This window comes from Pelobates fuscus, chromosome 7 (genome assembly GCF_036172605.1).
Source record: "Pelobates fuscus isolate aPelFus1 chromosome 7, aPelFus1.pri, whole genome shotgun sequence".
In the NCBI taxonomy this organism is placed as follows: domain Eukaryota; kingdom Metazoa; phylum Chordata; class Amphibia; order Anura; family Pelobatidae; genus Pelobates; species Pelobates fuscus.
The window spans coordinates 101,375,525-101,401,553 of NC_086323.1; the positions used below are offsets into that span (position 1 = coordinate 101,375,525).

A 26,029-nucleotide genomic window follows, 5' to 3' on the forward strand; every position below is an offset into this window, starting at 1 on the left:
AAAAAAAAAAATATTCTCTTCTTCCAATTCTGATTTTGTTTCCACAGATTTTTTGCAACAGAAACTCTTTTAGTGAGTATATGTTGACAGCAGGATTTCCAGATAAGCATGTGACTAATTTAAGCTCAAGAACCTTGTGATTATTCCCTAATCAGTGAGTTGTCAATAAGATCTGCTAAATTTATACCAAGAGATCTGCGCTGGGTAAAGAAAAAAAAAAAAAATATATATATATATATATTTTTTTTTTTTTCAATTCAACAAGCCTTAGAGTTTTAGACTTGATTTTCAATTCAGGTCTAGACCTTACAATTTGGTTGCCAGATCATTGTATATCAGACTGCACCTAAGCAAAATAATCATAAAAATAGGAGTATTTTATATTGTTAAAGGAGGAATGCACAGCCAATATAACCCCGTTACAATCAGAGTGACATTTAATGGGTTACAAATCAACAAAAAAGAAATACCTTTTTCTTCCAGCAAAATAAAAACAGAATTGTATGCTAGGTAGTACAAAAATTTCTATTGGGCTAACATTAAGGCAGAATGAAAATATTTCATAAGAAAATGTTCACAGGGAAAAAAGACAGAATGTGAGATAGACATTGAATAGCAAATAGCAGCAGCAAATACACGAAGGAAATCTGTCTCCCTGAAAATGGACGTAATATAGAAGACATCCATCATGCCTCTTCAACTAGGAACACATAATAAATGCATTCTGCAGGGTAGCAATAGGTAGACTGATGCCCTGTAGTATGTATTTTCTATATGCCTTCCTTATAAAAATGGCAGATATCACATAATCTTATATGTGTACTGTGAGCGCACGATTAGTCAAATGTTATCACAGGCTTAATTATGTGTGTAAAAAAAACTGAAAATAAAAAAAAAAATATTGTGCATGAGGTATCATAAGAGGCCAATTTTTTTTTTATTTTTGCAGCAATTGTGTTTTTTTTTCCCATTAAAATTAACTTGTTTATAGGAAATATTATCCAGCGGTTTGGAACAATTTGATATCTTTGCTTGCAGATCAATGTACATCCATTCATTGAATATAAAGGGCCATGGAGGGTTCACAACCATTTTCTGATTAAAAAACATGTTTCCATCAGTTTAAATATTGATTTTATCAGGTTTCCGGTACCAACAAAAAGGTTAACTACCTCTGAAATCGAGCAGTTTGGGCATTACATAAATATGGCAATGTGATATGCTTTATAGCACACAATAACATATGATTTAAACATTCATTTTCTATGTTATACAAAAACGGTCTTCAATAATATTTACCAAGTAAAAAAAAAAAAAAAAAAAAATTTAGAAGCCTAATACAGCATAAGATATCCAGTCCTGTGATCGCTTAAAACCCATTGTTCCTGTAGCCTAATAAATACTGATATGGTTCATTTTTTCACTGGCAGATTCCACTCGACCATGAGGAGAAAAGACAAATATATATATATATATATAAAAATAAAATATCAGGCTGAGATTTTTACGTCAGTTTATTTTTGTATTTCTTTCTGTGACCAGCTCTGAAGGTAGTGAAAGGCTTAATTTGAAATAGGCAACTGGAGATAAAGGAGAAGGTTTATCTTAATTTATTGCATACATTCATGGCACAAATGAAATAATGCAGAATTTATTGTTTGTTTGTTTTAGAAAACTGCACTATTTATAGGGGTAATAACTTTTTGTCTTAAATTACTTTGTATGGCTACATAAAATCTTGCTGTAGTATTGTAAAATACCTTTGGTTGTTTGGTTATGATTTTGGTTCATCCACTAAAAGGCACTCTCCGGTAAATTTAAATAAACACTCAAACATTAGAAATAAATACATTATTTTCTAAAGTTGGAGTGTTCCAATTTCAGATCTTGGGTCCTCTAATGTGTCCCGAAAGAGTAAATTATGTTCTCACTGAATCCTTGCTCCCCACCCTGGGAGAAAGAAACCTTCCTTGTAAAGAAACCTTCAGCACTCCAGATGTTTTGAACTACACTTCCCATGATGCTTTACCAGCATCAAGGGTGTAAGAGCATTATGGAGGATGTAGTCCACAACATATAGAGTCCCGAAGGTTGCCTCTCCCTGCACTAGAACAAAGGGGGAAAGTGCTTTTAAGTAAGTGAGGAAGGCAACCTTTGTTGTTACCTTGGGGGTTAATAAAGTTCTCATTTAAAAGGTTTATGAGACACGGGAATTAATTCACTAAATTAAGAATTTACAGGGGAAAATACCTGAGTTGGAGACCTTTTCCCATATTTTTGCTTAAATATAGCTTTAAAAAGTGTGTAAACTTCAATTTTTAAAATATTACACAAAATATATGCTGAATTATATTTGTAGAAAGACCAAGAATATTTTTATATTCTGATAAAAATTTATAAAAAATAAAAAGTACAAAAATATTTTCTCAGCTTTGTGTTTTCCCAAATTATTTTATATAAATTATTATAATCTATAATAAAACTATATATTCTCTTTCTACCAATATTTAATTTTACATTAGATATATATATATATATATATATATATATATATATATATATATATATATATATGCACTACTCATTATTCTGAACATTCATTATTGTCCTAGAACATTTTAAAAATAGAAGTAGGAATGTTTTACACTTTTTACTCCGGAATAGATTACTCTAAAATTCTGTCTAATGGCATAGAATATAGTTGAAAACCAGCTTATAGAAAATGCAAGTTTGGCATATTTTGGGTTCTCTGATTGGATATGTTAACATCCCAGGGAGTTAAAGAATGCTACTTTACTTAATGTAAATACTTGTCTTTGTATTGGTTATTGCTCTACATGAATAACTTTTATTGTTTTTTAATTTTTAAATAAACAAGGTAACTGTTAATTGAGATCCAAGTTTTTATAATCACCTAATCCCCTCCATTTCTTTTTTCCCCTCTTAAATTGACATATTCCACTACCTGAAATACACAGACATTATGAGGAGTTATCCACGTACATTGCCTGCCTACACAGAAGTTATGTAGGTGTTTCATTATGATGATAAATTTGTAGAACATGCTTCATAAGGACAAGATTAATTAATATCATTCCATTATGGTCCAGGATCATTTTTAATCCGGTAATTTTTTTCTCTATTCATATAAACCATTGTTTGTAAAACAATACCCAAAGCACCATTGCATTCTAGTGTCGGTTTTGAAAGAGTATTTATGGGGAAGAGTTCTTAATTTGGGGCAGTCATGAGAGACATTCTGTTAATTTACAGCAGTAGGAAACCTTTAGCACTCAAAATGTTGTGGACCAACTCTCCTGTAGTGCTCTTACTGCCATAATGCTGGCAAAGCATCATAGGGTATGTAGTCCAGAACATCTGTAGTGCCAAAGGTTGCCTACCCCTGGTTTACACAGTGACTGAATCATGTTTAGAACACTGCTCTATCGATGTAACCTCCAATGAACCTAAAAAGGTTTGCCAGCATCATTTATCTCCAGCCATCACAACACAAACGTTGCCCATACCACCAAGTACCCGAACCCTTCCACCACAAATGACAATATAATTTAGGCTGAGATTGGAAAATCATTTTTCAATCTTCCTTTAAACCATTTCACTACCATAAAGGGCATAGATATAGAGCTCATTAATGAGCAGTCCAATGTTCCGATTTCACATCTCTTTCCCTTTTGGAGTCTGATCTTCCTCCATAGCCGTATTAAATGGGAGGCGAGATCCATCCACCGCCGAGATCCAGGTGAACAGAGGATTTGTTCCACGCATAATAAGTTATGACGGCAAGATGCACAAAGTGCTGGAAAGTTCACACATTCTGGGATGGGCATCGTGGGGGAGGGGGTCAGTTTGACAAACGTGTGGAGCGGCTGCTCCGTGGGAATCTGTGCACCTTAATGTGTTTAGAGAGGTGGTCGCTTCGAGCAAACCTCTTCTCGCAGACAGCACATTGATACGGCTTCACCCCGGAATGTGAACGACGGTGTCGGGAGAGCTCGTCTGACCGAGAAAACCTGGGGAAGTAGAAAGACACCATTGTTTAATTGAGTTTTCAGTATTAAATGCAGCATATTTACAGAGGTCTGATTCAGATAACAAAACACGTCAGAAATATTTTCAACAACATAGCAAAAACAAACACTTCCTAGGGAACTCAACAAAGTTAGGTCTATGGCTGAATCACAGCTTGGCACACATTTTTGGCATAGCTGGTAACTACATTTCTTAGGATGGAATTACAGAGATAGTCAGTACATATACAACCCCTAAGCTTCCGCTCCCGTGAAGTGTGGCTAGTCCTTTGTTTGCCATCAAAGGAAGAAGAACCTTTCAGTAAGCTGCAGATCATGAGAATTGAAGTACGGATATGGAATATTATTTTGTTAGCTACATAGCGCCATCAGATTCCATAGCGCTGTACAATATATCATAAATTCCTTCACCACTGATCACTAGGTTTTCAGTTAACATAAGCAAAGTTGGGTATAAATTTAAATTGTGTGCTATAGAGAGAACAAAACAAAAAGTTGAATCCAGTTCTTTTATTTTTCCGCCGAAATATTAAAGCTTTGCTTGTAAACTCCAGACAGCTTGCTGTAGATTGAATAAAACCCTTAGATGTTTTAGAGACTCGGACATTTTTTTGTTTGTTTATTGACTCATAGGTTACTTTGAGAAGCAGAAAGGCAATGGACATCATTTTTTATTTTATTGTTTTTTACAGAAACTATAGGTCTTAATGCACTGCATTATTACAAGGACACATATTGACCATTTTCTATTCAAATGTTTTCTGCCTTAAGGAGATCTTTCTTTCTCCCACCGAAACATAAGCATGCATTTCAATAATAAGAGACCACAGATGAGATACAGAAGAGATATCATTAGATGTGGGATCTGCTAAATATTTTTAAATTGCCAAATCCCACCTCTTGGCTGTTCCATGGACCAATTTTAAAAAGCTTACTGGTAAGGAGAATGGAAAGTTGAAGTCAACACCAGAGAATAGCAGAACAAATGTTACACAACTTGGAATTTTTTTTTTAATTGTATTATTTATTTTTTAAATAAGAAACGATTCGTCCCCAAAGATGCTGCAGTAGGGACAAAATAAAGCCGGTGGCTCGCAGCTTCTGTAATTTCACTTACAGGAAGCGGAGAGTACCGCCGGGCAGGGGACTTTCCAAGTCAGGTTTGTAAATGGAGAGTCACTGATTGCTCTCAGCCAAGCATGCAGCCCACCCTATAGGCACTGTGTGCTTCCTGTAAGTGAAATTTGAGAAGCCGGAAGCCACCGAGGGGAAGCAGAGAGCAGCAGTGGTGGTTCGGAAACAGTTTAACCTCTGAAGGTAAGACTACATCCGGGGGCCTCAGGGCAACATAACTTTATTTAGAGGAAGTTGTAATGGTGCCTTCATGTGACTAAACAGTCCTTTGAGTTTCCACCTGTTTTTGGTGCAGTTATTACAGGCCTAAGTCACTGGACAGGGGATAGTGAATTGACATTTTGATGGTGCAACTAGGAAAGATCGTATATTAAATAACTAAATAAGAGAACATAATAATAGATCATAGAAAATAAATTAACAAGAACACTCACATACACTTTTTCCTTATTATCCGAAACAGCCACTTTAAGATGTGAGAGTTGTAGGAAAATGACACAAAATAATCTGAAATAATCATGGTGACTCTTACAGTATCTCTTTGAGAAGCAATAGTTATTACTGCAGAACTGTCATTGAAAGGATTCATATAGCATGCTTTGGTTGAGAATAGAAGCCCCAAAATCATCAATATAGTTTCCTCTTAAAAGGTATACGTACTCTTCACCAAGCCTAGTGTAACATATATATTGCACAAAGCCCCATTATAAGCTAGATTTAAGAATTTGATAAGAGTAATGTTGCTTTCTTCAACACCATAACCAGTGGTTTCCAATGAACATGTCTATGATAATGTAAGAGGAGTTGTCAAACTCTAGAAGTGGTTTAGGAAGATAAACAAGATTTAAGAACTCTCCAACTCTGTATCTCTTTACATATACTGTATCAAAATTTGAACCATGATTCATTTTTGGATCAGACAGTTAGAATTATCCAGTCGAAATAGTTCAAAGTAATTTGACTTGTCATCACACAATGCGGGTTTGAATATTTGACTCATTCCTAGCACAGCTTATAGAAAACTGAATGGTTGCCTCCATAAAGCTTTCTTTTGGAATTCACAGAAACAGAAAGATGACAACAGCCACATACATACATCCTACACAAATCCATATTAAAGACTACTTCTTTTAAAATCCACAAAATAAGATTATAGAAGGAATTGCACTGACCACATTAAATCAGTGCATGTCTCCATCAATATGTATTTACAGCTAAATCTTTATTTTTATATTTGCCCATTAACTTATATGTTCCTGTATTCATCCATCCATCCATCCATCCATCTCTTTCCATTAAACCTAATGGTGTGTTTTGCCAGTATGGATGGAGAAACTATAAGGAAGCATGGATGAATACTGATTGCTGGGTACCATACTAGGGCCCCTTACATTCTAGAAAGCCTAAGCAGTAACCTTGGTTACCATCAGGCAGGAGGGGGTTGGGAATCCTGCCCCTACTGCAGAATTCAATTAATCAGCATGAAAACAGGGCTATACTGAGAAACATATACAATATCTATAGAGTGTTTATCCGGCTTTAAGGTTTTTGTGTAGTAAGCCTCTGGCCTTAGAGCCATGTAGCCAAGATCATGGGAACTGAAACAGGGCAGTATCACTATGCAGGACAGGGCTTTGATAACATGATGATATTATGGTTGCTCTCGTGAGCCACTTGTCCTATGCTGTGCTTATACACGACCCATGGAGTTTGGGTCTTCTTTGTAAACAAAAGTGTTGATAGTAATCTCCTCCACCCTGCAGCAGAGAGTAACTGGTTAATAATTCAGCAGAATTGAGAAATCTCTTTGGGAGATTGTGAAATAGAATGCCTCACACCCATCGCCACAAATTACTACAGAATTTCCCACACACAAAAGGAATGTGTTAGATCTACAAATGTGAATTAAATTCAAGAGAACCCCCTCCAAGTGAGTACATACTGGAACATACTATACGTCTTGGCTATCTGATTATAACTCATGGACCGCAGTCCAAGTCATGTGTTGTATTGGTTAAAGGGAACATATTAGAGTTATTAACTATGCATATAATGGGGTTAGCAAGATAAAGCCGCAATTTATAAAATTGTTAACCTGCTATTAAATTATTTTCTATGTATAATGGAGGAATTAATGGTGCATGGTTTGTTACACCACCATCTGTGGTCTCAATCCCACCCACAAGTACACTATAATCTGCTGCTCATGCAGACCGTATGTGGATACGATCAGGATGTAGCACAAGAACCAAGTCTGAAAATGATTTATCATTTCTCACTGTGACTTAATAATAATAATAATAATAATAATAATATTTGACTTAGGTCTTTGATACATTTATAATTTTGGACTTCGCATCTACAGCTGTGTTCCCCTATGTTAGATCTTTAATATGAAAATCTCATATTCCATGGGCTTACAAACTCCAATCTCCAATCTCCAAACTCCAATCTCATTCCATGGGCTTACAAACTCCCTGGGCATCTATATGCAATACTAGGGCACCCATCTTAAGAGTTAGCTCACCATAAACGTCTTAGTTATCTACAACACTGCCATCAAAGCCATGACACTGCTAATCTTTGAGTGGATTTACCGTTTACCTAGGGGTAGGTAACCTACGGCACTCTATGTGATGTGGACTACATCTCCCTTGATGCTTTGCCAGTATTATGACTGTGAGAACATTATGTGACATGTAGTCTACAACATCTGAAATGCCGAAATTCCACCATCTCAAATATCTCAATAAATCACTAAACTCTGCCACAACGCATTCTAGATACCCCATTTCCTCACACGGTATCAGCTGCCATTCATGATGGCGATCAACAAACTTCATGGGCTGTGCACAATGTAAACTAATAAGCAAGTCCTTAATGACCTTGCAGGAAAACAACAACAACCCAAGTCAGGAGACACTCACGTTAGAAAGAGCGTTTTTTGGTATTTGCAGCATCCCAAACAGTAGCTGCAGTAACCCAGGCATACTCTGATTACAAAACACACACATCACATCACAAGATTCCTATTTCTAGAAAGCATGAAATGTGGTCACATTAGGACCAGAAGAGTCGAAATCCTGTATACAATTTGGATTTCCTCTTTTTTTCTGGAACATATATAGTGTCACACCAGACTGTCACTGGTTAAAGGAAGTATTATTCTGAAGCACACATTGTTCCATTCTCATCAATCCAGAGCAGGTCACATGTTATAACAGGTAGCAGAGATACATGCAGAAGCAGGTTTGAGCTGCCGCTGTTAATACAGCAACAAACAGAGTTTACTACAGGTTACAATATCAGCTTTTACAGAAACAGTAACACACCCAGCACAAACATCAGATTGTTTGATATGCGCAGTGTGGGCCAACATTCCCATCAAGTGCAAACCCGAGAGAACTGTATAATGACCCATCATGCCTTTCGCCATTAACAAGAAAGAAATATTGGCGAAGAGCTAGTTGAATTATCTAATGTTCTGTACAATTCTCTTTCTGGTTTGTTATCAGCCTGGGTCAAAACACTGGTAGTTAATCTACGGGACCCTCTCACAGCAATAGGCTAGCAATTTGTCTTTGAAAAATAGGGATTTTTTAAAGTAAAATTACAGAATTGGAAATATCCTTAATTGCCAACAGGTTTGACCAGGTGTTTTTTTTTTTTCTTTATAGCTCTTGCTGCCAGCATTGGCTCCAGAGACAATGATACATTTCAATGAAACTTTGCTGTAACAATGATTAATTTTAAAAAGATTATACAAAAGTACTATTAGAAGTGTATTACCCTGTTATTAATATGTTTGCGGATTTTCTGAATTTTGCACACGTTATGGATTTATTTTTTACTAGCGACAATGATGAAACCTCCCCCCCCCCCCCCCACAACTTTTTATTTTATTTTTTAAGGTACTATAGTTATTACTTGTTTGTTTCAAATTTATATTGTAATGTTTTTTTTTAAAAAAATTATCATTAACAACAATTTGAAAAGAAGTGTAATTCTATATACCCACTCACATTGCCAACTAAATTACATTCATGTCACAAATAACTAGAATTTATAGCTATGTTGTTTTATTAAAATTCTTTAAATTGACGCAAATTTTGTCTTATCTTGGAAACTTTGTCTACTGACCTCCAACCACATCCAGGCCATGTGCAGGCAAATGGCTTTTCCCCTGTGTGTCTACGCAGGTGGGCTTTGAGGTGGCTACTCTTGGTATACATTTTAGTACATCCCGGGAAAGTACATTTGTGCATTTTTACGAGTTCTGTAGCTGGATTCTTTTGGAACTTCTGACCAACCATGACTCCAGACTGTCCCTGAAGTGCTCCTCCAGGGCCCACAGGTTTAGCAGCAATGGGCACAGGAGCAATGCGGACAAACTTAGAGGACAAGTTCGATGACTGGACTAGCTGTGGAACTAGAGCAAATGTCTGACCTTGAATGTTGACCAGAAGTTGTGCTACTTTAACGTTATCAGGGAACTGTGAAGATGAAGCCTGGTTGGAGTTTGACTCTTGTTTGACCTCCATTGGTTGTATTTGAAGAATAACAGGAATTCCTCCCTCTAAAGTAATACCAGTCGAGCTTTTGTTGCTTGATTCCTCCTGCGATGACTTTTTTGAATGTTCACTGGTGTTTTCTTTCATGGAGCTCCCTAGCGCAGGAACCTCTTTCACTTGATCAGAAAACAAATGACCACAACTACGCAGTTCCTTGACATCATGTTGCATGTCATCTTTTAAATCAGATTTCATATTTTCCTCTAAAAACTCCTCAATCTCATCCAGGGTGGGATGAAACAATGATTCCTCCATATCTCCCCCAAAATCAGGAACCTTGAAGAATTCCTCTTTGATCATTGACTGTGGTTTCCTCTTGTCCCACCAAGATACAGACGTGTTGCCCAATGTTGTCTGAGACAGAAGGTAATCTAGAATACTGTCCTGGCTCTCGGCACTACTTGTGCTGCCATAGCTGGAACTTAGCACTTGAGAGTCTGGACTGGAGCAAGAACGGAAACTGGAAGAGTCACTGTCATCCTCCGATACAGGAGAAGGTAACATCTGATAAGACCTTCCACCCATCAGCATCTCAGCTGAGAATCTAATACCAGATTGAGGTGTAGAGAAGCATTCATCAGTAGGGATCAAATGGTCCACCATTCCTGGATAAGCTTCCGAGGTAACCTCACCAGCACATGCAATAAAATACCCAAAATGAGGGCCCTGCAACCAAAAGAGAAAAAAAAATGTCAGAGAGGGCTAGATTCTTTAAAGAAAAACTGTTTTAACAAAATAATTCAGTTTATTTACAACAAGTCTCATGTCTGAATTATATTGGATATTGAAATACATATTTTTTTAAGTTTTCTACACTTTCTACAGAGCAGGAACATTTAATAAGGATATCCCAAAAGAAGAAAAAACAACAACTCTTCAAGGTTTAAAGAATGGCCCTACACAAAAATGTATGCCTTCGCATACTAAATAAATGTATTCATTCATTACAAGGTAATATACATCTCTCTTCACTGAATGTTATTTTAAATTTCTCTTAGCATTATGCTCTGTGGGAAATGTAAAATAGTGCAAACTTAGGCAGTACTTTTTCCCTCCCATATAAAGAGTATTGTCTGTGAATAGGCATAGAATGTCAGCACCTATAACCTCTTTGAGGTTAAAAAGGTAGCTCTGTAAGGTCTTTCAGATTGCTTGATCAAGTTAAAAGGTTAATGTAGCTTCAAGTCCACTACGATCGATGCCATGTTTGGCACACGGTAAGTGAGTTGTGTACAGTAAAGGGATCTAGAATGTGATGGTCTTTGAGCCAGATGGGTTTGAAGAGTGTACTGTGGTCCGTAACTTGGCCTCGGAGAGCTAAATGGAACACTGAATGTGGTGTTAATGAGATGTTTTAATGCGAGGGCATAGATTGCAAGAACTGGCTATCAGTTCCACACAGAGGGCGATATTACTGGCTCCAGTGGGGAAGTGGGATAAAGAACTCTTTTTAAGATAGAGCAAGTGAATTACAAGGGTCGCAGTCATCCCCCCACCCATCATATGAGCAGTGTGACTGTAGATGATTGCATGAAAACTCTGGTTATGCTGCTTTTAGAACAGACCTGTCTCCTACATGCTACACTGCTGCTCTGTCCTAACATTTGAAAATGAATAGTCAATAGGGGATTATATGCTTTCTTAACCCCTGGGCTGCCAGCAAGGTCTGTTATGCTTCAGTGACTGCTCTCAACACAGCACAAGCCCAAGGGATATACAATACAATATATATCTCTGAGTATTGGTACCCCCGTACCATGCTTAGCGTGTTGTGGAGAGACCCTCTGTTACGAATGCAGAGATAGTCCTGCATAATATTATTTAAGAATCTAAAAAATTATAAATAAATGGTTATGGCTCCAGTGTGCATGGATTTTTTAAATAATTTGTTCTAGGTTGAAATACTAAGTGACAGCTTGTGACAAAAGTCCTCATCCACCATCATCAGCCTTGAGCTCCTTTGGTAAAAACAGAACCACCAGTAGTGCCACCTAATGTTACCATACATGAAGGACAAATTCATTTTATAGATTGGGTTTGAGGGTGATCTACAGAATATCCTTTTTAAGGAGGACCCTTCTAAAAACATGCACCTTGCATTAAAGGATGATGCAACAATCTTGGAATTTAAATGCAACAGTAGGCAAAACGGTCATTGTCCAAGCATGTGTAGCTGCTATAATGTGGTGGAAATCAATCTATCTATTCTACCTAGCCTTCTGCCAGTCTATATGTATAAGGATTCATATAAACTGAGCAAGTCTTACTAAACAGGGTATTCAGAATAGAACAAACAGAATAGGTTTCTTTTTCTCGTCCCTTAAGACTCCCTTCGGCCTGGGGTTTTGTGTAAATAGAGATGAGGAAACTGCACAAAGTTCAGTATTTGAGTTGTACAAATGTGGTCGTTCCTACAGCTGAGACAATATATTTTGGGATTTCTTGTAATTTTTCTATGCAGGGAAAAATGTCACATGATGCTAAAGGCAAGAAAATAAAATACACCTAAAAGTCTTAATTTCTTAGTTCCCCAAGTAGCAGCACTGCTCACGCATTTCCCACCGATCTCATTCACTGATGGATGGGTCATTGGATTAGCATATCATGTAATCCAAGCAAGGAGCTAAATTTGCATCCCATCTATTCAGTGAAGATAGAGGTCCCCTGTTTATCTTGCTGATGGCAAGAGGGTAACTTATTCATTACAACAGGAATTAGTGGATAATTGAAAATGGAATTTTAGGCCATAAATAGCCAATTTAGGAGAATTCTCCAACACGATGTACAGCTTTTATGGCTATTATACTGCAATTCCCTGTTTAGTGAATAAATCCTAACAGAAAAGGCCTCATTGGCAGTACCCATAGACATTAGCCTAATTAACAACCTCCTCTTAACCACATTCTGTAGATTTTGGAGTTGCCCAGACCTTTATCTTTGCTTTTATGCTGCTGGTCGACGATACAAAAAAAAATGTAAAATAAATAAATAAAAAAACTCTGCTAATTCTTTTTCTTCTGGAACAGCTGAGAGATTCCTTCAAAACAGCCGATTAAAGAATAAATTCCTCAGCTGAGCAAGATCCCACTATAACATGTGTTTGCTCTTGCAGTTAACTGGTTTGACTGAAGTGGAAAGGTCATTAAAATCTTATCAACGCCTTTGAAGAGTTACCTATTAAACCAGTCCTAGCAGAGCAACATATGGTGACAGTGACTTTCTACAAAAGAAAAAAAAAATAAAAGTCACTTGAGATCTCACATGACAGACAAACTGTGGCAAGTAAAACCAGGTGCAGACTGGAGACTTTTTACTGGATATAAAGGAATTTTACTGACCCAAGAGCCAGGCCATCAGTAGCCCTGAAACCCAGGTTGTACATTTCTACCCTTGACATAAAAGGTACTAATAGTCAACATTGGCAACCCAAATTCTTGTAAACTACATTTCCCATGTCTTTAGGCCCCATAGATTTAGGAGGTAGCAGATGGCTAGATATGAGTGCACTGTCATAGAGCTCATTGCCCATCTTATCAGCCCCTCTACCTATTCAGTATCTCTATATGAAATCATTAAAATAAGGTGAATTTGGAGAGGATACAAATTTGCCTATTCTGGTTGGCCTATGAATGCCTATCAATTTCTAATTCCTCTATATATAGATGTTTGTATGGTTGAGAAAAATACAGTTACTGTTACCCATTAATAAATATTTCTAAGCTGCTGTAGAACCTCTTTAGAAAGCAGAGAATTTAGTCCAGATCTTTGCAGCTACAATTCCCATTACCACCAGGTAATTATCAGGAGACAGCAAAGGGTGTCTCATTGTTAGATGTGTTTTTTCTTTAGACGTCAATTGCCATTACAGTTGTAAATTCATAGTTAGGACAACATTTGAAGATTTAATGCCTCATGCCCTCATCAAACCAATTTCAACCTCAGACTACACTTTCTTTGCAGTATCCTGGGCAATAGACTATACCCCTCAACATTGCTTCTACTTGAGACAGTATCAGTGAAATACACACTGGGAATATCCACTAAAATAGGAATTGTAGAGACCTGTAAAGAAAACTTGAAAATTTAGACCCAACAGCAAGATTGCTAAAATAGCAGAGTTGGATTTTCTTTTCCCCCAATTGGGCAATGTTGTCCCAACTGCAATTCCCTGGTCGCTTGGGCACAACTCCCAGTATAGAGAAGACACTTATTCTCTTGATCCTAAAAGCATCTTACTCAGAAAGTAAAAAGAGGAGATTATGGAGTAAATGTTGAGATGACATATCTTGACCTTTTACTGCAATTTCTCAGAATAATACATTTCTCAGTGTCAGAGAAAGTACAATGTTTGACAAGTTGCCTGTAATCTACATCAGATAACAGGTAAAAATGTAAAAATAAACAAAAAAATATCTGCAAAACAGGATCAATCAACGAAAACATGTTGTTGCATTTTTTTCTTCTCTTGTTTTTTTGTTATAACTTTCTTTCCCCTTTAAATTGTCCCAAATGTTTTACTGCTTTCTGGAGGCAATTAAAATACTTTTTTGTTTGCAGAATCCCAACATCAGGAGACTGGAAATGCTTTCATCTTAAAATTCCACACTTCATCCAAATAGAGATCACAGCACAGCAACTGCCCTGCGGACATTTACCATTACTATTGGTGTTTTTTAACGTATAATAATTATTAGTGTGTTTGCAATGTGGAAACATATTCTGGAGCTCAGGACAATGAGAAAAAGATATGCTTTTTCTAATCATGTGGCTGAATTGTTGTTCATCCATGTTGGTGACAGGCTGCATTCACTTTGGAACTTCAACTCCCAGGATTCTAAACCATCACTCAGCACGCAAAGTATGACTGAGATTGTTGAGTTGTAGAAATGCATTCAAACACTACTCAATAAATGAAGTTATAAATTGGTTTAATCAATCCCTTTCACCACCACCACATCATTATTTGCTTACTGTTATCAATATTCATATCTTTTTTTCTGCTATTTAGTAAGAGGATGGCGATATCTGATGTATGGCGGGCACATTAGCTAAACTATGGTAACCAATCATAATTCAGATACGTGAAAAACAATTGGACACAAAAGTGATGGAATAAAGTGCACTAGCCAGTGAAAGGAGCTAAAATGATGGTCTTATTAGGAAACTGTCAAATCTTGCTTATCCAGTATCTACCAATCTCTAAAATATTAATTCAGCATCACTAGCACATTTCAGCTCCTGTGGATGGAAAAGGCAGAACTCACTAGGAGTTGCAATCCACAGGTGCTGGGGCCCTACTCCAACAAGAGGGCTTATTTTCTCCTCTGGTCAGCTAATGTATGTCATGTAACCATTTGCTCTGTAATAATCTCAGTTGCTACAAACACTGACTTTGAATCAGGTTCAATCTCTGTCACATGCAAACAATGACATGTCACTATGCACCCTGAGAGACATACAATAACACAGTGACCTTAACAAATGTTCCATACATAAAAAAGAGTCAGAGTGCAGGTGAGTTCAAAATTGGGATATGCTGCTATTTTGTTATTCTTAATATGAATAATATGCACATGAAGGAAAAACTCAAAAAAACAAAACAAAAGTACAATTATGGTTTAATCCATCTGCCTTACAATATATTGTTGCTTTGTATTTGCAACCTCATTGCAGGGACTATACAGACTGGAGCTGGGTAACCATTCCATTGCCAGGGGAATGCGGCTACTGTTATTCAAGGGCCCTTAAGGGTTAATTCAGCTAAGCCTTGGTGCTGTTTGTGAATGGCTCATTGTACAGCCTGTTATTGAGTCCTTGTGTGTTACTTACTCCCTTTCTCTTGGCCCCTAGTGCTGAACATGACCGCTAGTAACCCTCCCTCTCAATCCCTTCTCCCTTCCTCTCTCCTTCAATACAGCTCACACTGTCAACAATTCTCACCATAACAGCCCAGAGAGGCACATGCAGCATGAATAGCTAGCTGCAGCCTCTACTATTCCCCCAACCCTTACAAAATCACACAGCCCAGACATCCCCCACAAAATCCTTTATTACTATTAATTCTGCTATACAAGCTGGCTATAGAATAACAATCTTTATACTGCAAAATCAATACTAAACACAACATAAATCAAACCATGTCTCACACACAAAACATATACATACCTGTGTGAAAAAGTAATAAAATATATATATACACACACACACACACACACACACCCTTTCTATGGCTCTGTGAGATTTAGCAACAGTCCCAGCTTGGATATAAACACTACAATCAACCCCAGGAGATGCACAGCACATGTCTAAACATGAGCATAAATACAATATTAATTTAAAAAAAACAACAACCTATTGACTAAAACAGCAATTTAATGATCTGACAAGGGCTGCACTATCTCCAACATGATTCTTTACCTAGCTGTTACAGTAATCAGAAATAATAAATAATATAAGTAATATATCTGCATGCTCAAGGTAAACATCATTTCACCATATGTCTGGGATTGGGCAGCTCCTGCCCTGCATACAATGAGGACAGATAGAGAAAGGGGTGCCAGCTCACCCTACCTTCCAGTCCAGCAGTGCAGCAGCTCCCAGGGTGATATTCAGGAGGGTTAGCACTTGCCCCCTTGTTGCCCTTGGCTTTGGTAGAGAGTGAGCAGATCCTGCAGCCCCTGCCTGCAGCCTGGGAGACTGATTACTACAAGAGCATCACATGACTAAGAGGCAGGGAAAGGCTTGCAAGAGGCTCGACCGCGTACAGCAGTCTGATTGGTTGCTGTCATGGAGGGGAGTGTCTGCCTCTTGTCAATGGGAGTAGCTGAAACTGATGTTTCCTAATGCTCATCCCCCTCCCCTACAGGTATCTGGCACCATGTGCAGGGAGGTGTGCTCCTTCCAAAGCATGGGGCTCACTGCATCATTACCACCACATTTCATTACACACTGCACTAAAATTAATTTATTTCATCTGTTTGTTTTTTATTACAAAAAAAGCTATCATATAATAAGAAACAATTAATAGATTTTTAATTTTAAAAACTAAAACTTAAGAGAAGTTTGGAGTTTTGTGTGTAAAAATGCATTAGAAATAAACTTACTTAAACGTAATTATTTAAAAAAAAAAAAAAGATGGTGAAAAAAAGGTCAATATTTGCTCTATAAATAAGTGGAAAGTTATACTGGATTAGCATGCCTACTTTAGTATTACTTATAAGAAATTGCAAAAATTAGGCCCAGAGGTTTTTTCCGAGAGGCAGACTTTATTCAGAAACAGTGCATCACGACGTTTCGGCTCTCACATGAGCCTTTGTCAAACTTCACACCACAACCATATATTATGAAGTTGTACACTAACGTCATACTCTATGGACTCCATGTACTCATTTACAATCTTGTCTCTGCTTTGTATCAACCAGTCACCACTCATCACTGTTAATGAGTAGTAGCTACTTACCGACTGCAACTATAACTATTTTAACTATAGAGACTGGGAGTAGCAAATGTCGCCACTGAAAGCCAGTCACTAAGTAGCTAACATCTCCCAATATTTTCTGTGGGAGTCATTACCCTATACAATAAGTGTGCATAGCACATTACATTAGGGGGTGCACCCTGAGAAAACATTGCTTACATTTTTTTTTTTTAGCTTAAACAGGTGCAAGATACATAGTTTTGCACTAGTGATAACAAGGCGTATACAGAGGTTTTCTTCAAAAACATAATCAGCTAATCCCAGCTCAAACAACTGTGCCCAGGCATGCCTAGATAGGTGTCAGAAAGGGCAATTAGTCCTTGCATTAGGAATTGAACACTTGGCTATAATATACGGTAAGTGATATGGAAAACGAAACTCCTCCAACTCAGCTATAGTCAGAGTTTGGCTATATTAGCTTAAATTTTGTAATCCACTTTCAATTTCTCTACAATACGGAATAAACCACTTTAAAATCATATTTAAAATTCATTTTATGTGAAGCATTTTTATGTATTTAGACATGTGGATTGTACTGGAATTAAAGCAAATCCCATAGAGAGGTAGTTTTAGGTCAGGTGTCTCACAAACATGGGTGAGTGAGCTTCATGAGGAATGTAGTCAGTATTTGGCAAAGAGTGAGAAGATTGCAATAATAGATGCGCTTAGCGACAGTCAATATCCCACACTCTGTGAGCAAGGGACTACAATTCCTATCATCAAGGAAGTCAGACAGAGCTTGCAGCAGCAGGAGGGGTACACATTTTGCTATTTCCTGCGTTTAGGTGGTGATGATTAGGATTGCCAGTGGCCCTTATATAATAAAAATGTAAAATAATATATTAAATAAATGTGCACATATTATGTCTTTCACACACTCTTCTTCAATGTAGATATTTCTCTTAATTCCCTTAGAAATCATGTGTAGATCCTGTTGCAATGACAGTTACATATTTGCTAACCTGTTACATTGAGTAAGAGGACAGAGCCCTGATTCTCAAACCTAATATGGTTTCAGCAAATAAAGCTAATCAAGTCTGAGTTTGCTTAGCTGTAAATAAGTAATGAAAGCGCAGTGTTAATGCATATAGGAGGTAATGAACTGGCGTATATCACACGCAGTGGGATAAATATGTAAATATAAAAATATATAATATATATTTATAGCAAGGCTTAAAATCTCACGTTCTATGTCACTAGCCAGGTACTATCCAAACCTGGAGGGTCCAATTTATATTCACCAGGTGTGAATTTTTACTCACCAATAGCTAGTAACTACTTAATATGCTGAGCCCTACATATAAATATATACAGTATCTCACAAAAGTGAGTACGCCCCATACATTTTTAAAAATATTTTATTATATCTTTTCATGTGACAACACTGAAGAAATGACACTCTGCTACAATGTAGAGTAGTAAGTGTACAGCCTGTATAACAGTGTAAATTTGCTGTCCATTCAGAATAACTCAACACACAGCCATTAAAGGGACTCTCCAGGCAGACGATTTTACTTACCTGGTTCCAGCGCCGGGAGCCTCGTGAAGCCGCGCCCCCTATTTCGTCAAAATGACGAAATAGGCGGGCGCGAGCAGGGAGCAATCAGATGCTTCCATTTGGAAGCGCCATTGCTCCCTTGTGCGCATGCGCGGCTTCGCCACACATGCGCACATACTTCATAGGGCGGCATTCAAGCTGAGCTGACTGACAGCTCAGCTCGCGGTCTTTGCCCGCCCCCTCTCCTCTGCTGACAGGCAGGAGAGAGAAGGCGCATACACAGTGTAAAAGGCCTTTTTAGGGCCCTACATGATAGGAAGTCCCTCTGGTGGCTGTCTGAGTGACGGCCACTGGAGGTATTCCTATCAATGTAAACACTGTATTTTCTATGAAAATACAGTGTTTACATTAGATTGCCTGCAGGGAGCTATAGATCTCACCTGAACAAATACAATAAGCTGTAGTTGTTCAGGTGACTATAGTGTCCCTTTAATGTCTAAACCATTGGAAGCAAAAGTGAATACACCCCTAAGTGGAAATGTCCAAATAGGGCCCAAAGTGTCAATATTTTGTGTGGCTACTATTATTTACAGCACTACCTTAACTCTCATGGGCATTGAGTTCACCAGAGCTTCACAGGTTGCCACTGGAGACCTCTTCCCCTCCTCCATGACAACATCACGGAGCTGGTGGATGTTAGAGACCTTGCGCTCCCCCATTCCATTTGAGGATGCCCCACAGATGCTCAATAGGGTTTAGGTCTGGAGACATGCTTGGCCAGTCCATCACCCTTACCTTCAGCTTCTTTAGCAAGGCAGTGCTGGTCTTGGACGAGTGTTTGGAGTGGTTATCATGTTGGAATACTGCCGTGCGGCCCCATCTCTGAAGGGAGAGGTTCATGCTCTGCTTCAGTATACCACAGTACTTGTTGCCATTCATGGTTCCCTCAATGAACTGTAGCTCCCCAGTGCTGGCAGCACTCATGCAGGCCCAAACCATGACACTCCCACCACCATGCTTGACTGTAGGCAAGACACACTTGTCTTTGTACTCCTCACCTGGTTGCCGCCACACACGCTTGACACCATCTGAACCAAATAAGTTTACCTTGGTCTCATCGGACCACAGAACATACCGTATATACTCGAGTATAAGCCGAGTTTTTCAGCCCATTTTTTGGGCTTAAAAACCCCAACTCGGCTTATACTCGAGTCAAGGTCTGTATTATGGCAATTTGCATTGCCATAATACAGACTGGGGGGAGAGGGGGGCTGGCAGAGCTGTAACTTACCTGTTCTGCAGCTCCTGTCAGCTCTCTCCTCCTCCGCGCCGTCAGGTCAGCACCTCGGTCAGCTCCCAGTGTAAATCTCGCGAGAGCCGCGGCCACTATGGGAGGGAGGGGGGGATAAGGACCACTATGGGAGGGAGGGGGGGGGATAAGGACCACTATGGGAGGGAGGGGGGTATAAGGACCACTATGGGAGGGAGGGGGGAATAAGGACCACTATGGGAGGGAGGGGGTGGGATAAGGACCACTATGGGAGGGAGGGGGGGTATATGGACCACTATGGGAGGGATGGGGGGGGATAAGGACCACTATGGGAGGGAGGGGGGGTATATGGACCACTATGGGAGGGATGGGGGGGATAAGGAACACTATGGGAGGGAGAAGGGGGATAAGGACCACTATGAGAGGGAGGGGGTGGGATAAGGACCACTATGGGAGGGGAGGGGGAAGTAAGGACCACTAGGGGAGGGGAGGGTAAGGACCACTAGGGGAGGGGTGAGTCAGGACCACTGGGGGGGGGGTGAAGGAACACGGGGGTGGGGAGGTAAGGACCACTGAGGGAGGAGGAGGGGAAGTCAGGACATATGGGGGGGGGAGGGGGCGGCAAAAAATTTTTTGCCTACGGCGGCAAATATCCTTGCACCGGCCCTGCACACACTGCATTCACACACTGCATTCATGCACACACACACTGCATTCATGCACACACACACTGCACTCATACACACACTGCACTCATACACACACGCTGCCCTCATACACACACGCTGCACTCATACACACACACATACGCACACACTGCATTCATTATACACACATGTAAATAAATATTCAATTAATATATTTTTTTTAGGATCTAATTTTATTTAGAAATTTACCAGTAGCTGCTGCATTTCCCACCCTAGTCTTATACTCGAGTCAATAAGTTTTCCCAGTTTTTTGGGATAAAATTAGGGGCCTCGGCTTATATTCGGGTCGGCTTATACTCGAGTATATACGGTAGTTCCAGATATCCACGTCCTTAGTCTGCTTGTCTTCAGCAAACTGCTCACTTTTGTTGCCAACAGTTTAGACATTAATGGTTGTGTGTTCAGTTATTTTGAGGGAACAACAAATTTACACTGTTATACAGGCTGTACACTTACTACTTTACATTGTAGCACAGTGTCATTTCTTCAGTGTTGTCACATGAAAAGATATAATAAAATATTTACAAAAATATGAGAGGTGTTCTCACTTTTGTGAGATACTGTATATTTATTCAAACTCAGTTTGACATCTGCTGCAATTCTAATTCAACTACCTCCCAATAAGGATATTCCAATAGAGGAGCCGATGACACAGAAACAGTGTCTTTCTTCCCAGCTCCTCTGCTGACAATAGCATCTGTTCTTCAGGAGTGTAATTCTGCAACATGTATCTTCTGTGCTGGCCTAAAAAAAAGGAATCCTAACCTCAACACTAACCTTAGCCCTAACCCTAACCCTTAGAGTAAGTCTAACCCTACCACTCACACTAATCTTAGTCCTAACCCTAACACACACACTAATCCTAGTCCTAACCCTCACACTATTCCTAGTCCTAACCACAACCATTAGAATAAGCCAAACCTTACCCCTCACTCTAATCCTAGTCCTAACCCTAACCCTCACACTAATCCTAGTCCCGACCCCAACCATAGCATTAATTTTGATTTCAAACAATCATGCAATATACAAGATATATAACACTATAACACTATCTGACCCATATTTTAGATTATGCTCCTGTCTGCAACTATATATTTTTTAATATGGCATCAAAAACAACTTGTTTTTAAATGCAACACTGCTTATTGATAGTGAACAAAATCCAGATATGATCTAAATCTCTTTATATTTTATTTTTGGTATGAATAAATAACACAACTGCAGCTAGAGGAGTCTAGACAATTCGGCCTTAAATAGTTTCTTCCACCGTGAACATTTTATATATAAAGTGAATGTGGTTTTTAAATAAAAACATTTAATACAAATCCTTTTCCTTTTGTTGTGTAATTTGCGTTTTTTGAAAACTGACTTTCATTGCAGCTTTATAGAGTTTTCGGCATACTCACCTTTTTCCTAACCAGGTGGGCTGATTCAGCGACATGATCAGCCTGTCTATATGGTATGGCCATAGTCCTCATTCTTAGGACTACTTCCATTTGGGAAGCCTCCTACACTCCCCTGATAAAGTGTGCAGTAAAGCAGTGCCTGAGACCAGCCAGTAGCCACATGCTTTTGCAGACAGACAGCACAGATTATATGTCAATAATCTGGAGCATGAGTTTAGGTCTGTTTTAGCTCTTTTTCATAGAAATCTATACCTTTACTAGCAAATTGGCCAGCACAATATATAGATGAAATCTGAAGAGGAGTTCATTTTTGCCAAGTGTGAAGTGGTATGACAGGTACCCTTTAATCATTGGATGCTTATAAAACAAGCATATAACCCAGGGCAGAAATAAATTCAGTACATACTCACATTCGACATTTGCCACAACACTGTACATTGGCTTAATAATGGATTTGTTTTAAAAAAACAGCACATTTTACATGCAGAAACTAATGGTGATAAGGGTTTGCTTAAGTGAGTTTACAGGTTAAAATGCATCTAGGCAGACTTACAAAATTTGCTGTAGAATTTAGGTGTAAGGGACTACCATTTACAGTGTCAATGCAGAAATGTAAAGATACAGAATAGAACCATGGCAAGAAAATTAAAGTAAGGCACATCGGTTGTTTATTATGTTCCACATTGTTCACCAAATGAGTACATTCCTGCATTTATAGTCTGTGTTGAAATATTATCTCTTATCTAGAAAGCAAGCATAAAAAAAAACCTTTTGCTGATGGTTGATTGCACTATCAGCATTAAATGGTGAACTTCAGGAAGAATACTTACAGCCTCACTCACTCAATTCCTGCTATGAATAATCTTGAATAGTTATTGTAACTTTCCCAGAGAACGCTGCCATCATCTTTGCAATGCCCATGTTTTTATACACAAATCACAGCCCGGCTAGTGGTTTTGTGAATGGGTAATATATGAAGTCAATGACACTTCCTGGAATCTCTTTGAAACCCAAATATTACATCACAAAAGACAAAGAGCTTTAAATGTTTGGATCCTCGTTAAAAATGTGCCCAGCATAGCTGACTAAAATGCGAAATACACATTGCGCCTAGCTTGTGCGGATGTTCACTATGTCCAAGTGTAGACACCTAGATGCCAGTTGATAACTTTAGTCACTCGGAATTAAAGTTAAGTCTCTTGCCATTTGTAGCTCTGAGTTGGCAATCTTTGCTGTAGAGTTATGAACTTTTGGGACCCTTACCCAACAAATCATTGTGAGCCCTAACAAATAAGGGCACATAACACCTGTGTGCTTTAAAATGCTTTGTGTTTGCATGTAGCAGAATTCCGTGTTGTGGGTTATTGTAAATCAAGTTGGGGTCCGTTAAGTAAATGTTCCAGCTGGCCACTCAATAAACTCCAATCTGAAATGTTTCTGTGACAGACCTCTGGGGACAGGAGCCTCCCCTAGCACCTCTCCAAATAGTGCTCTATTTGGAGGTCGGATGAACTAGTGATACATGCTTAAAGATTGACTGGACCTCGGCACAGTCCTGGTCAGAGGAACAGTTCCTGAATGTTTCATGGTATCTCCCGGTCAGGCGCTTGATGTGTAAAACGAGTGCAGATGATCCCCAGAGTAGGCGTCCAGGGCCCAGATACCCCTTATCACAGTGACAAGAGCCCATTTCAGGGGCGCTTTGGACCCGGACAATAGTCTTTGGGCAGAAGACTGGCCTTCAAGACTCTCCAAAAGTCTGTAGCCTGGAAGCTTCCATCATAGTTTCCTTTCTAGATGGATACAAGGCTTGCAACACCCATTTTATTTCAGGCTCTATGCAAGACCAATATGTTAATGGACATCAGACGGTTTGGGACAAGGACCTTTAGAATGGGAAGACCAAATCTATCCTTTAACAAGAGATGAATATGAAACAATAGTGTATTATGTAGAAAAGAAAGTACGATATATCCCTGCAGCATAACGTTTCCATATTTATATTTTGTTCTAAAAAATATTTCTCATCATGTCAGCCTAAACCAGAGCCGTCCAGTTATTGCTAGCAGTAAAGGCATTTAGAATTTCTTTTAATGGACCAGTAACTCATTGTCTCATAAATGTCTGTTTTGCTCATGTAAGTAGATTGCGAAAGTGAGGCATGGATTTTTGGGAGACTTGCTCAATATTAAAGGGACACTCCAGGCACCCAGACCACTTCTGCCCATTGGAGTGGTCTGGGTGCCAACTCCCACTACCCTTAACCCTGCAATGTAAATATTGCAGTTTTCATAAACTGCAATATTTACATTGCAGGGTTAACTCCTCCTCTAGTGGCTGTCTACGAGACTGCCACTAGAGGACACTTCCTGATTCATAGCACAGATTTTCTGTGCTATAGCGTCGCTAGACGTCCTCACGCTATGTGAGGACCTCCAGCGTCTCTAAATTCCCCATAGGAAAGCATTGAAAGCATCTTTCAATGCTTTCCTATGGAGAGGTCTAATGCGGGTGTGCGGCATTGGCGCGGGTGCGCGGCATTGGCGCGCATGCGCAATAGGTCTCCCCGCCAGATGACGTCGGCGGGGGAGGAGCGTGGGCGGACCCTGAACCAGTGCCGAGGGACATCGGCGCTGGATAAAGGTAAGTCACTGAATGGGGTTTTAACCCCTTCAGCAACTTGGGATGAGGGGTGGGAGGCAGGGCCAGATTAAGAGCCCAGTGGGCCTGGTGCTGATAATTATGATGGGCCTAATTACTAAATCTTTTTGACCAAAAACACTAAAACACTCCTACCTCCTAAGCGTCATTTATCTGATGGAGATGGTGCTGGAGGGAAACTCATAGGATGCAACTATGAGAAAACACATACCCCTTGCTAATCTCATGCTTTCATCTTTCAAGTAAACCCCTACCCCCTAACAGCAGTGTCCAGTAAAGCAGGAAGTCTAAGGATGCGGTAAAAGGGTGGGCCACTGACACAAATCACATAACCAGAACAGCCGAAAGGGCGAACATAAAAAACACAAAAAGGGGGCATGTCTACACTGCACTCATACACACACAATGCATTCATACACACTGCACTCATACACACACTGCACTCATACACACACTGCATTCATATATACACTGCACTCATACACACACTGCATACACACACACTGCATACACACACACTGCACTGCATTCATACACACACTGCATTTATACACACACACTGCACTCATACACACTGCATTCATACACACACACTGCATTCATATATACACTGCACTCATACACACTGCACTCATACACACACTGCATACACACACACTGCATACACACACACTGCACTGCATTCATACACACACTGCATTTATACACACACACTGCACTCATACACACTGTATTCATACAAACACTGCATTTATACACACACTGCACTCATACACACACTGCATTCATACACACACACACTGCATTCATTATATACACACACTGTAAATAAATATTCAATTAATATAATTTTTTTAGGATCTAATTTTATTTAGAAATTTACCAGTAGCTGCTGCATTTCCCACCCTAGTGTCATGGCCGTTACCAGTAATTCCTGTCTCTTCCGGGTTGACGGACTGTAGCCACACCCCCTCTCTGACGCGGTCTCATTACGCTACATAATGCGACCGCGCCAGACAACAGACGCTGGATTAATGAACAGCGTACCGCGGAATTAAACCGGCTGCCACTCTTCTGTACAACTTACCTGTGTACCGAACCGGACTTGTACTCGACTGACCTCCTTCTCCTTCCCTCGACCACGGCTAGTACTTTGACTCCTCTCGACCTTTCTCCAACGGAACCTCCCCGGAGGGGACTCTGGGACCAACTTCAACCTCTGGAAGCTAAGTTACCGTACTTGTGTTATACGAACT

The 26,029-nt window shown here is 39.3% G+C and overlaps 1 protein-coding gene across 1 annotated transcript; it reads right to left on the reverse strand.

Moving 5' to 3' along the window:
• Window positions 1-2,585: 2,585 nt before the first annotated feature.
• KLF15 (KLF transcription factor 15) lies at window positions 2,586-16,450 on the reverse strand. The gene is made up of 3 exons (XM_063426265.1): window positions 16,325-16,450; window positions 9,324-10,420; window positions 2,586-4,031 (listed from the first exon to the last, which is right to left on the reverse strand). Exons 2-3 carry the CDS (start codon window positions 10,355-10,357, stop codon window positions 3,863-3,865), a joined length of 1,203 nt encoding a protein of 400 aa, XP_063282335.1. The 5' UTR covers window positions 10,358-10,420; window positions 16,325-16,450; the 3' UTR covers window positions 2,586-3,862.
• Window positions 16,451-26,029: the final 9,579 nt, after the last annotated feature.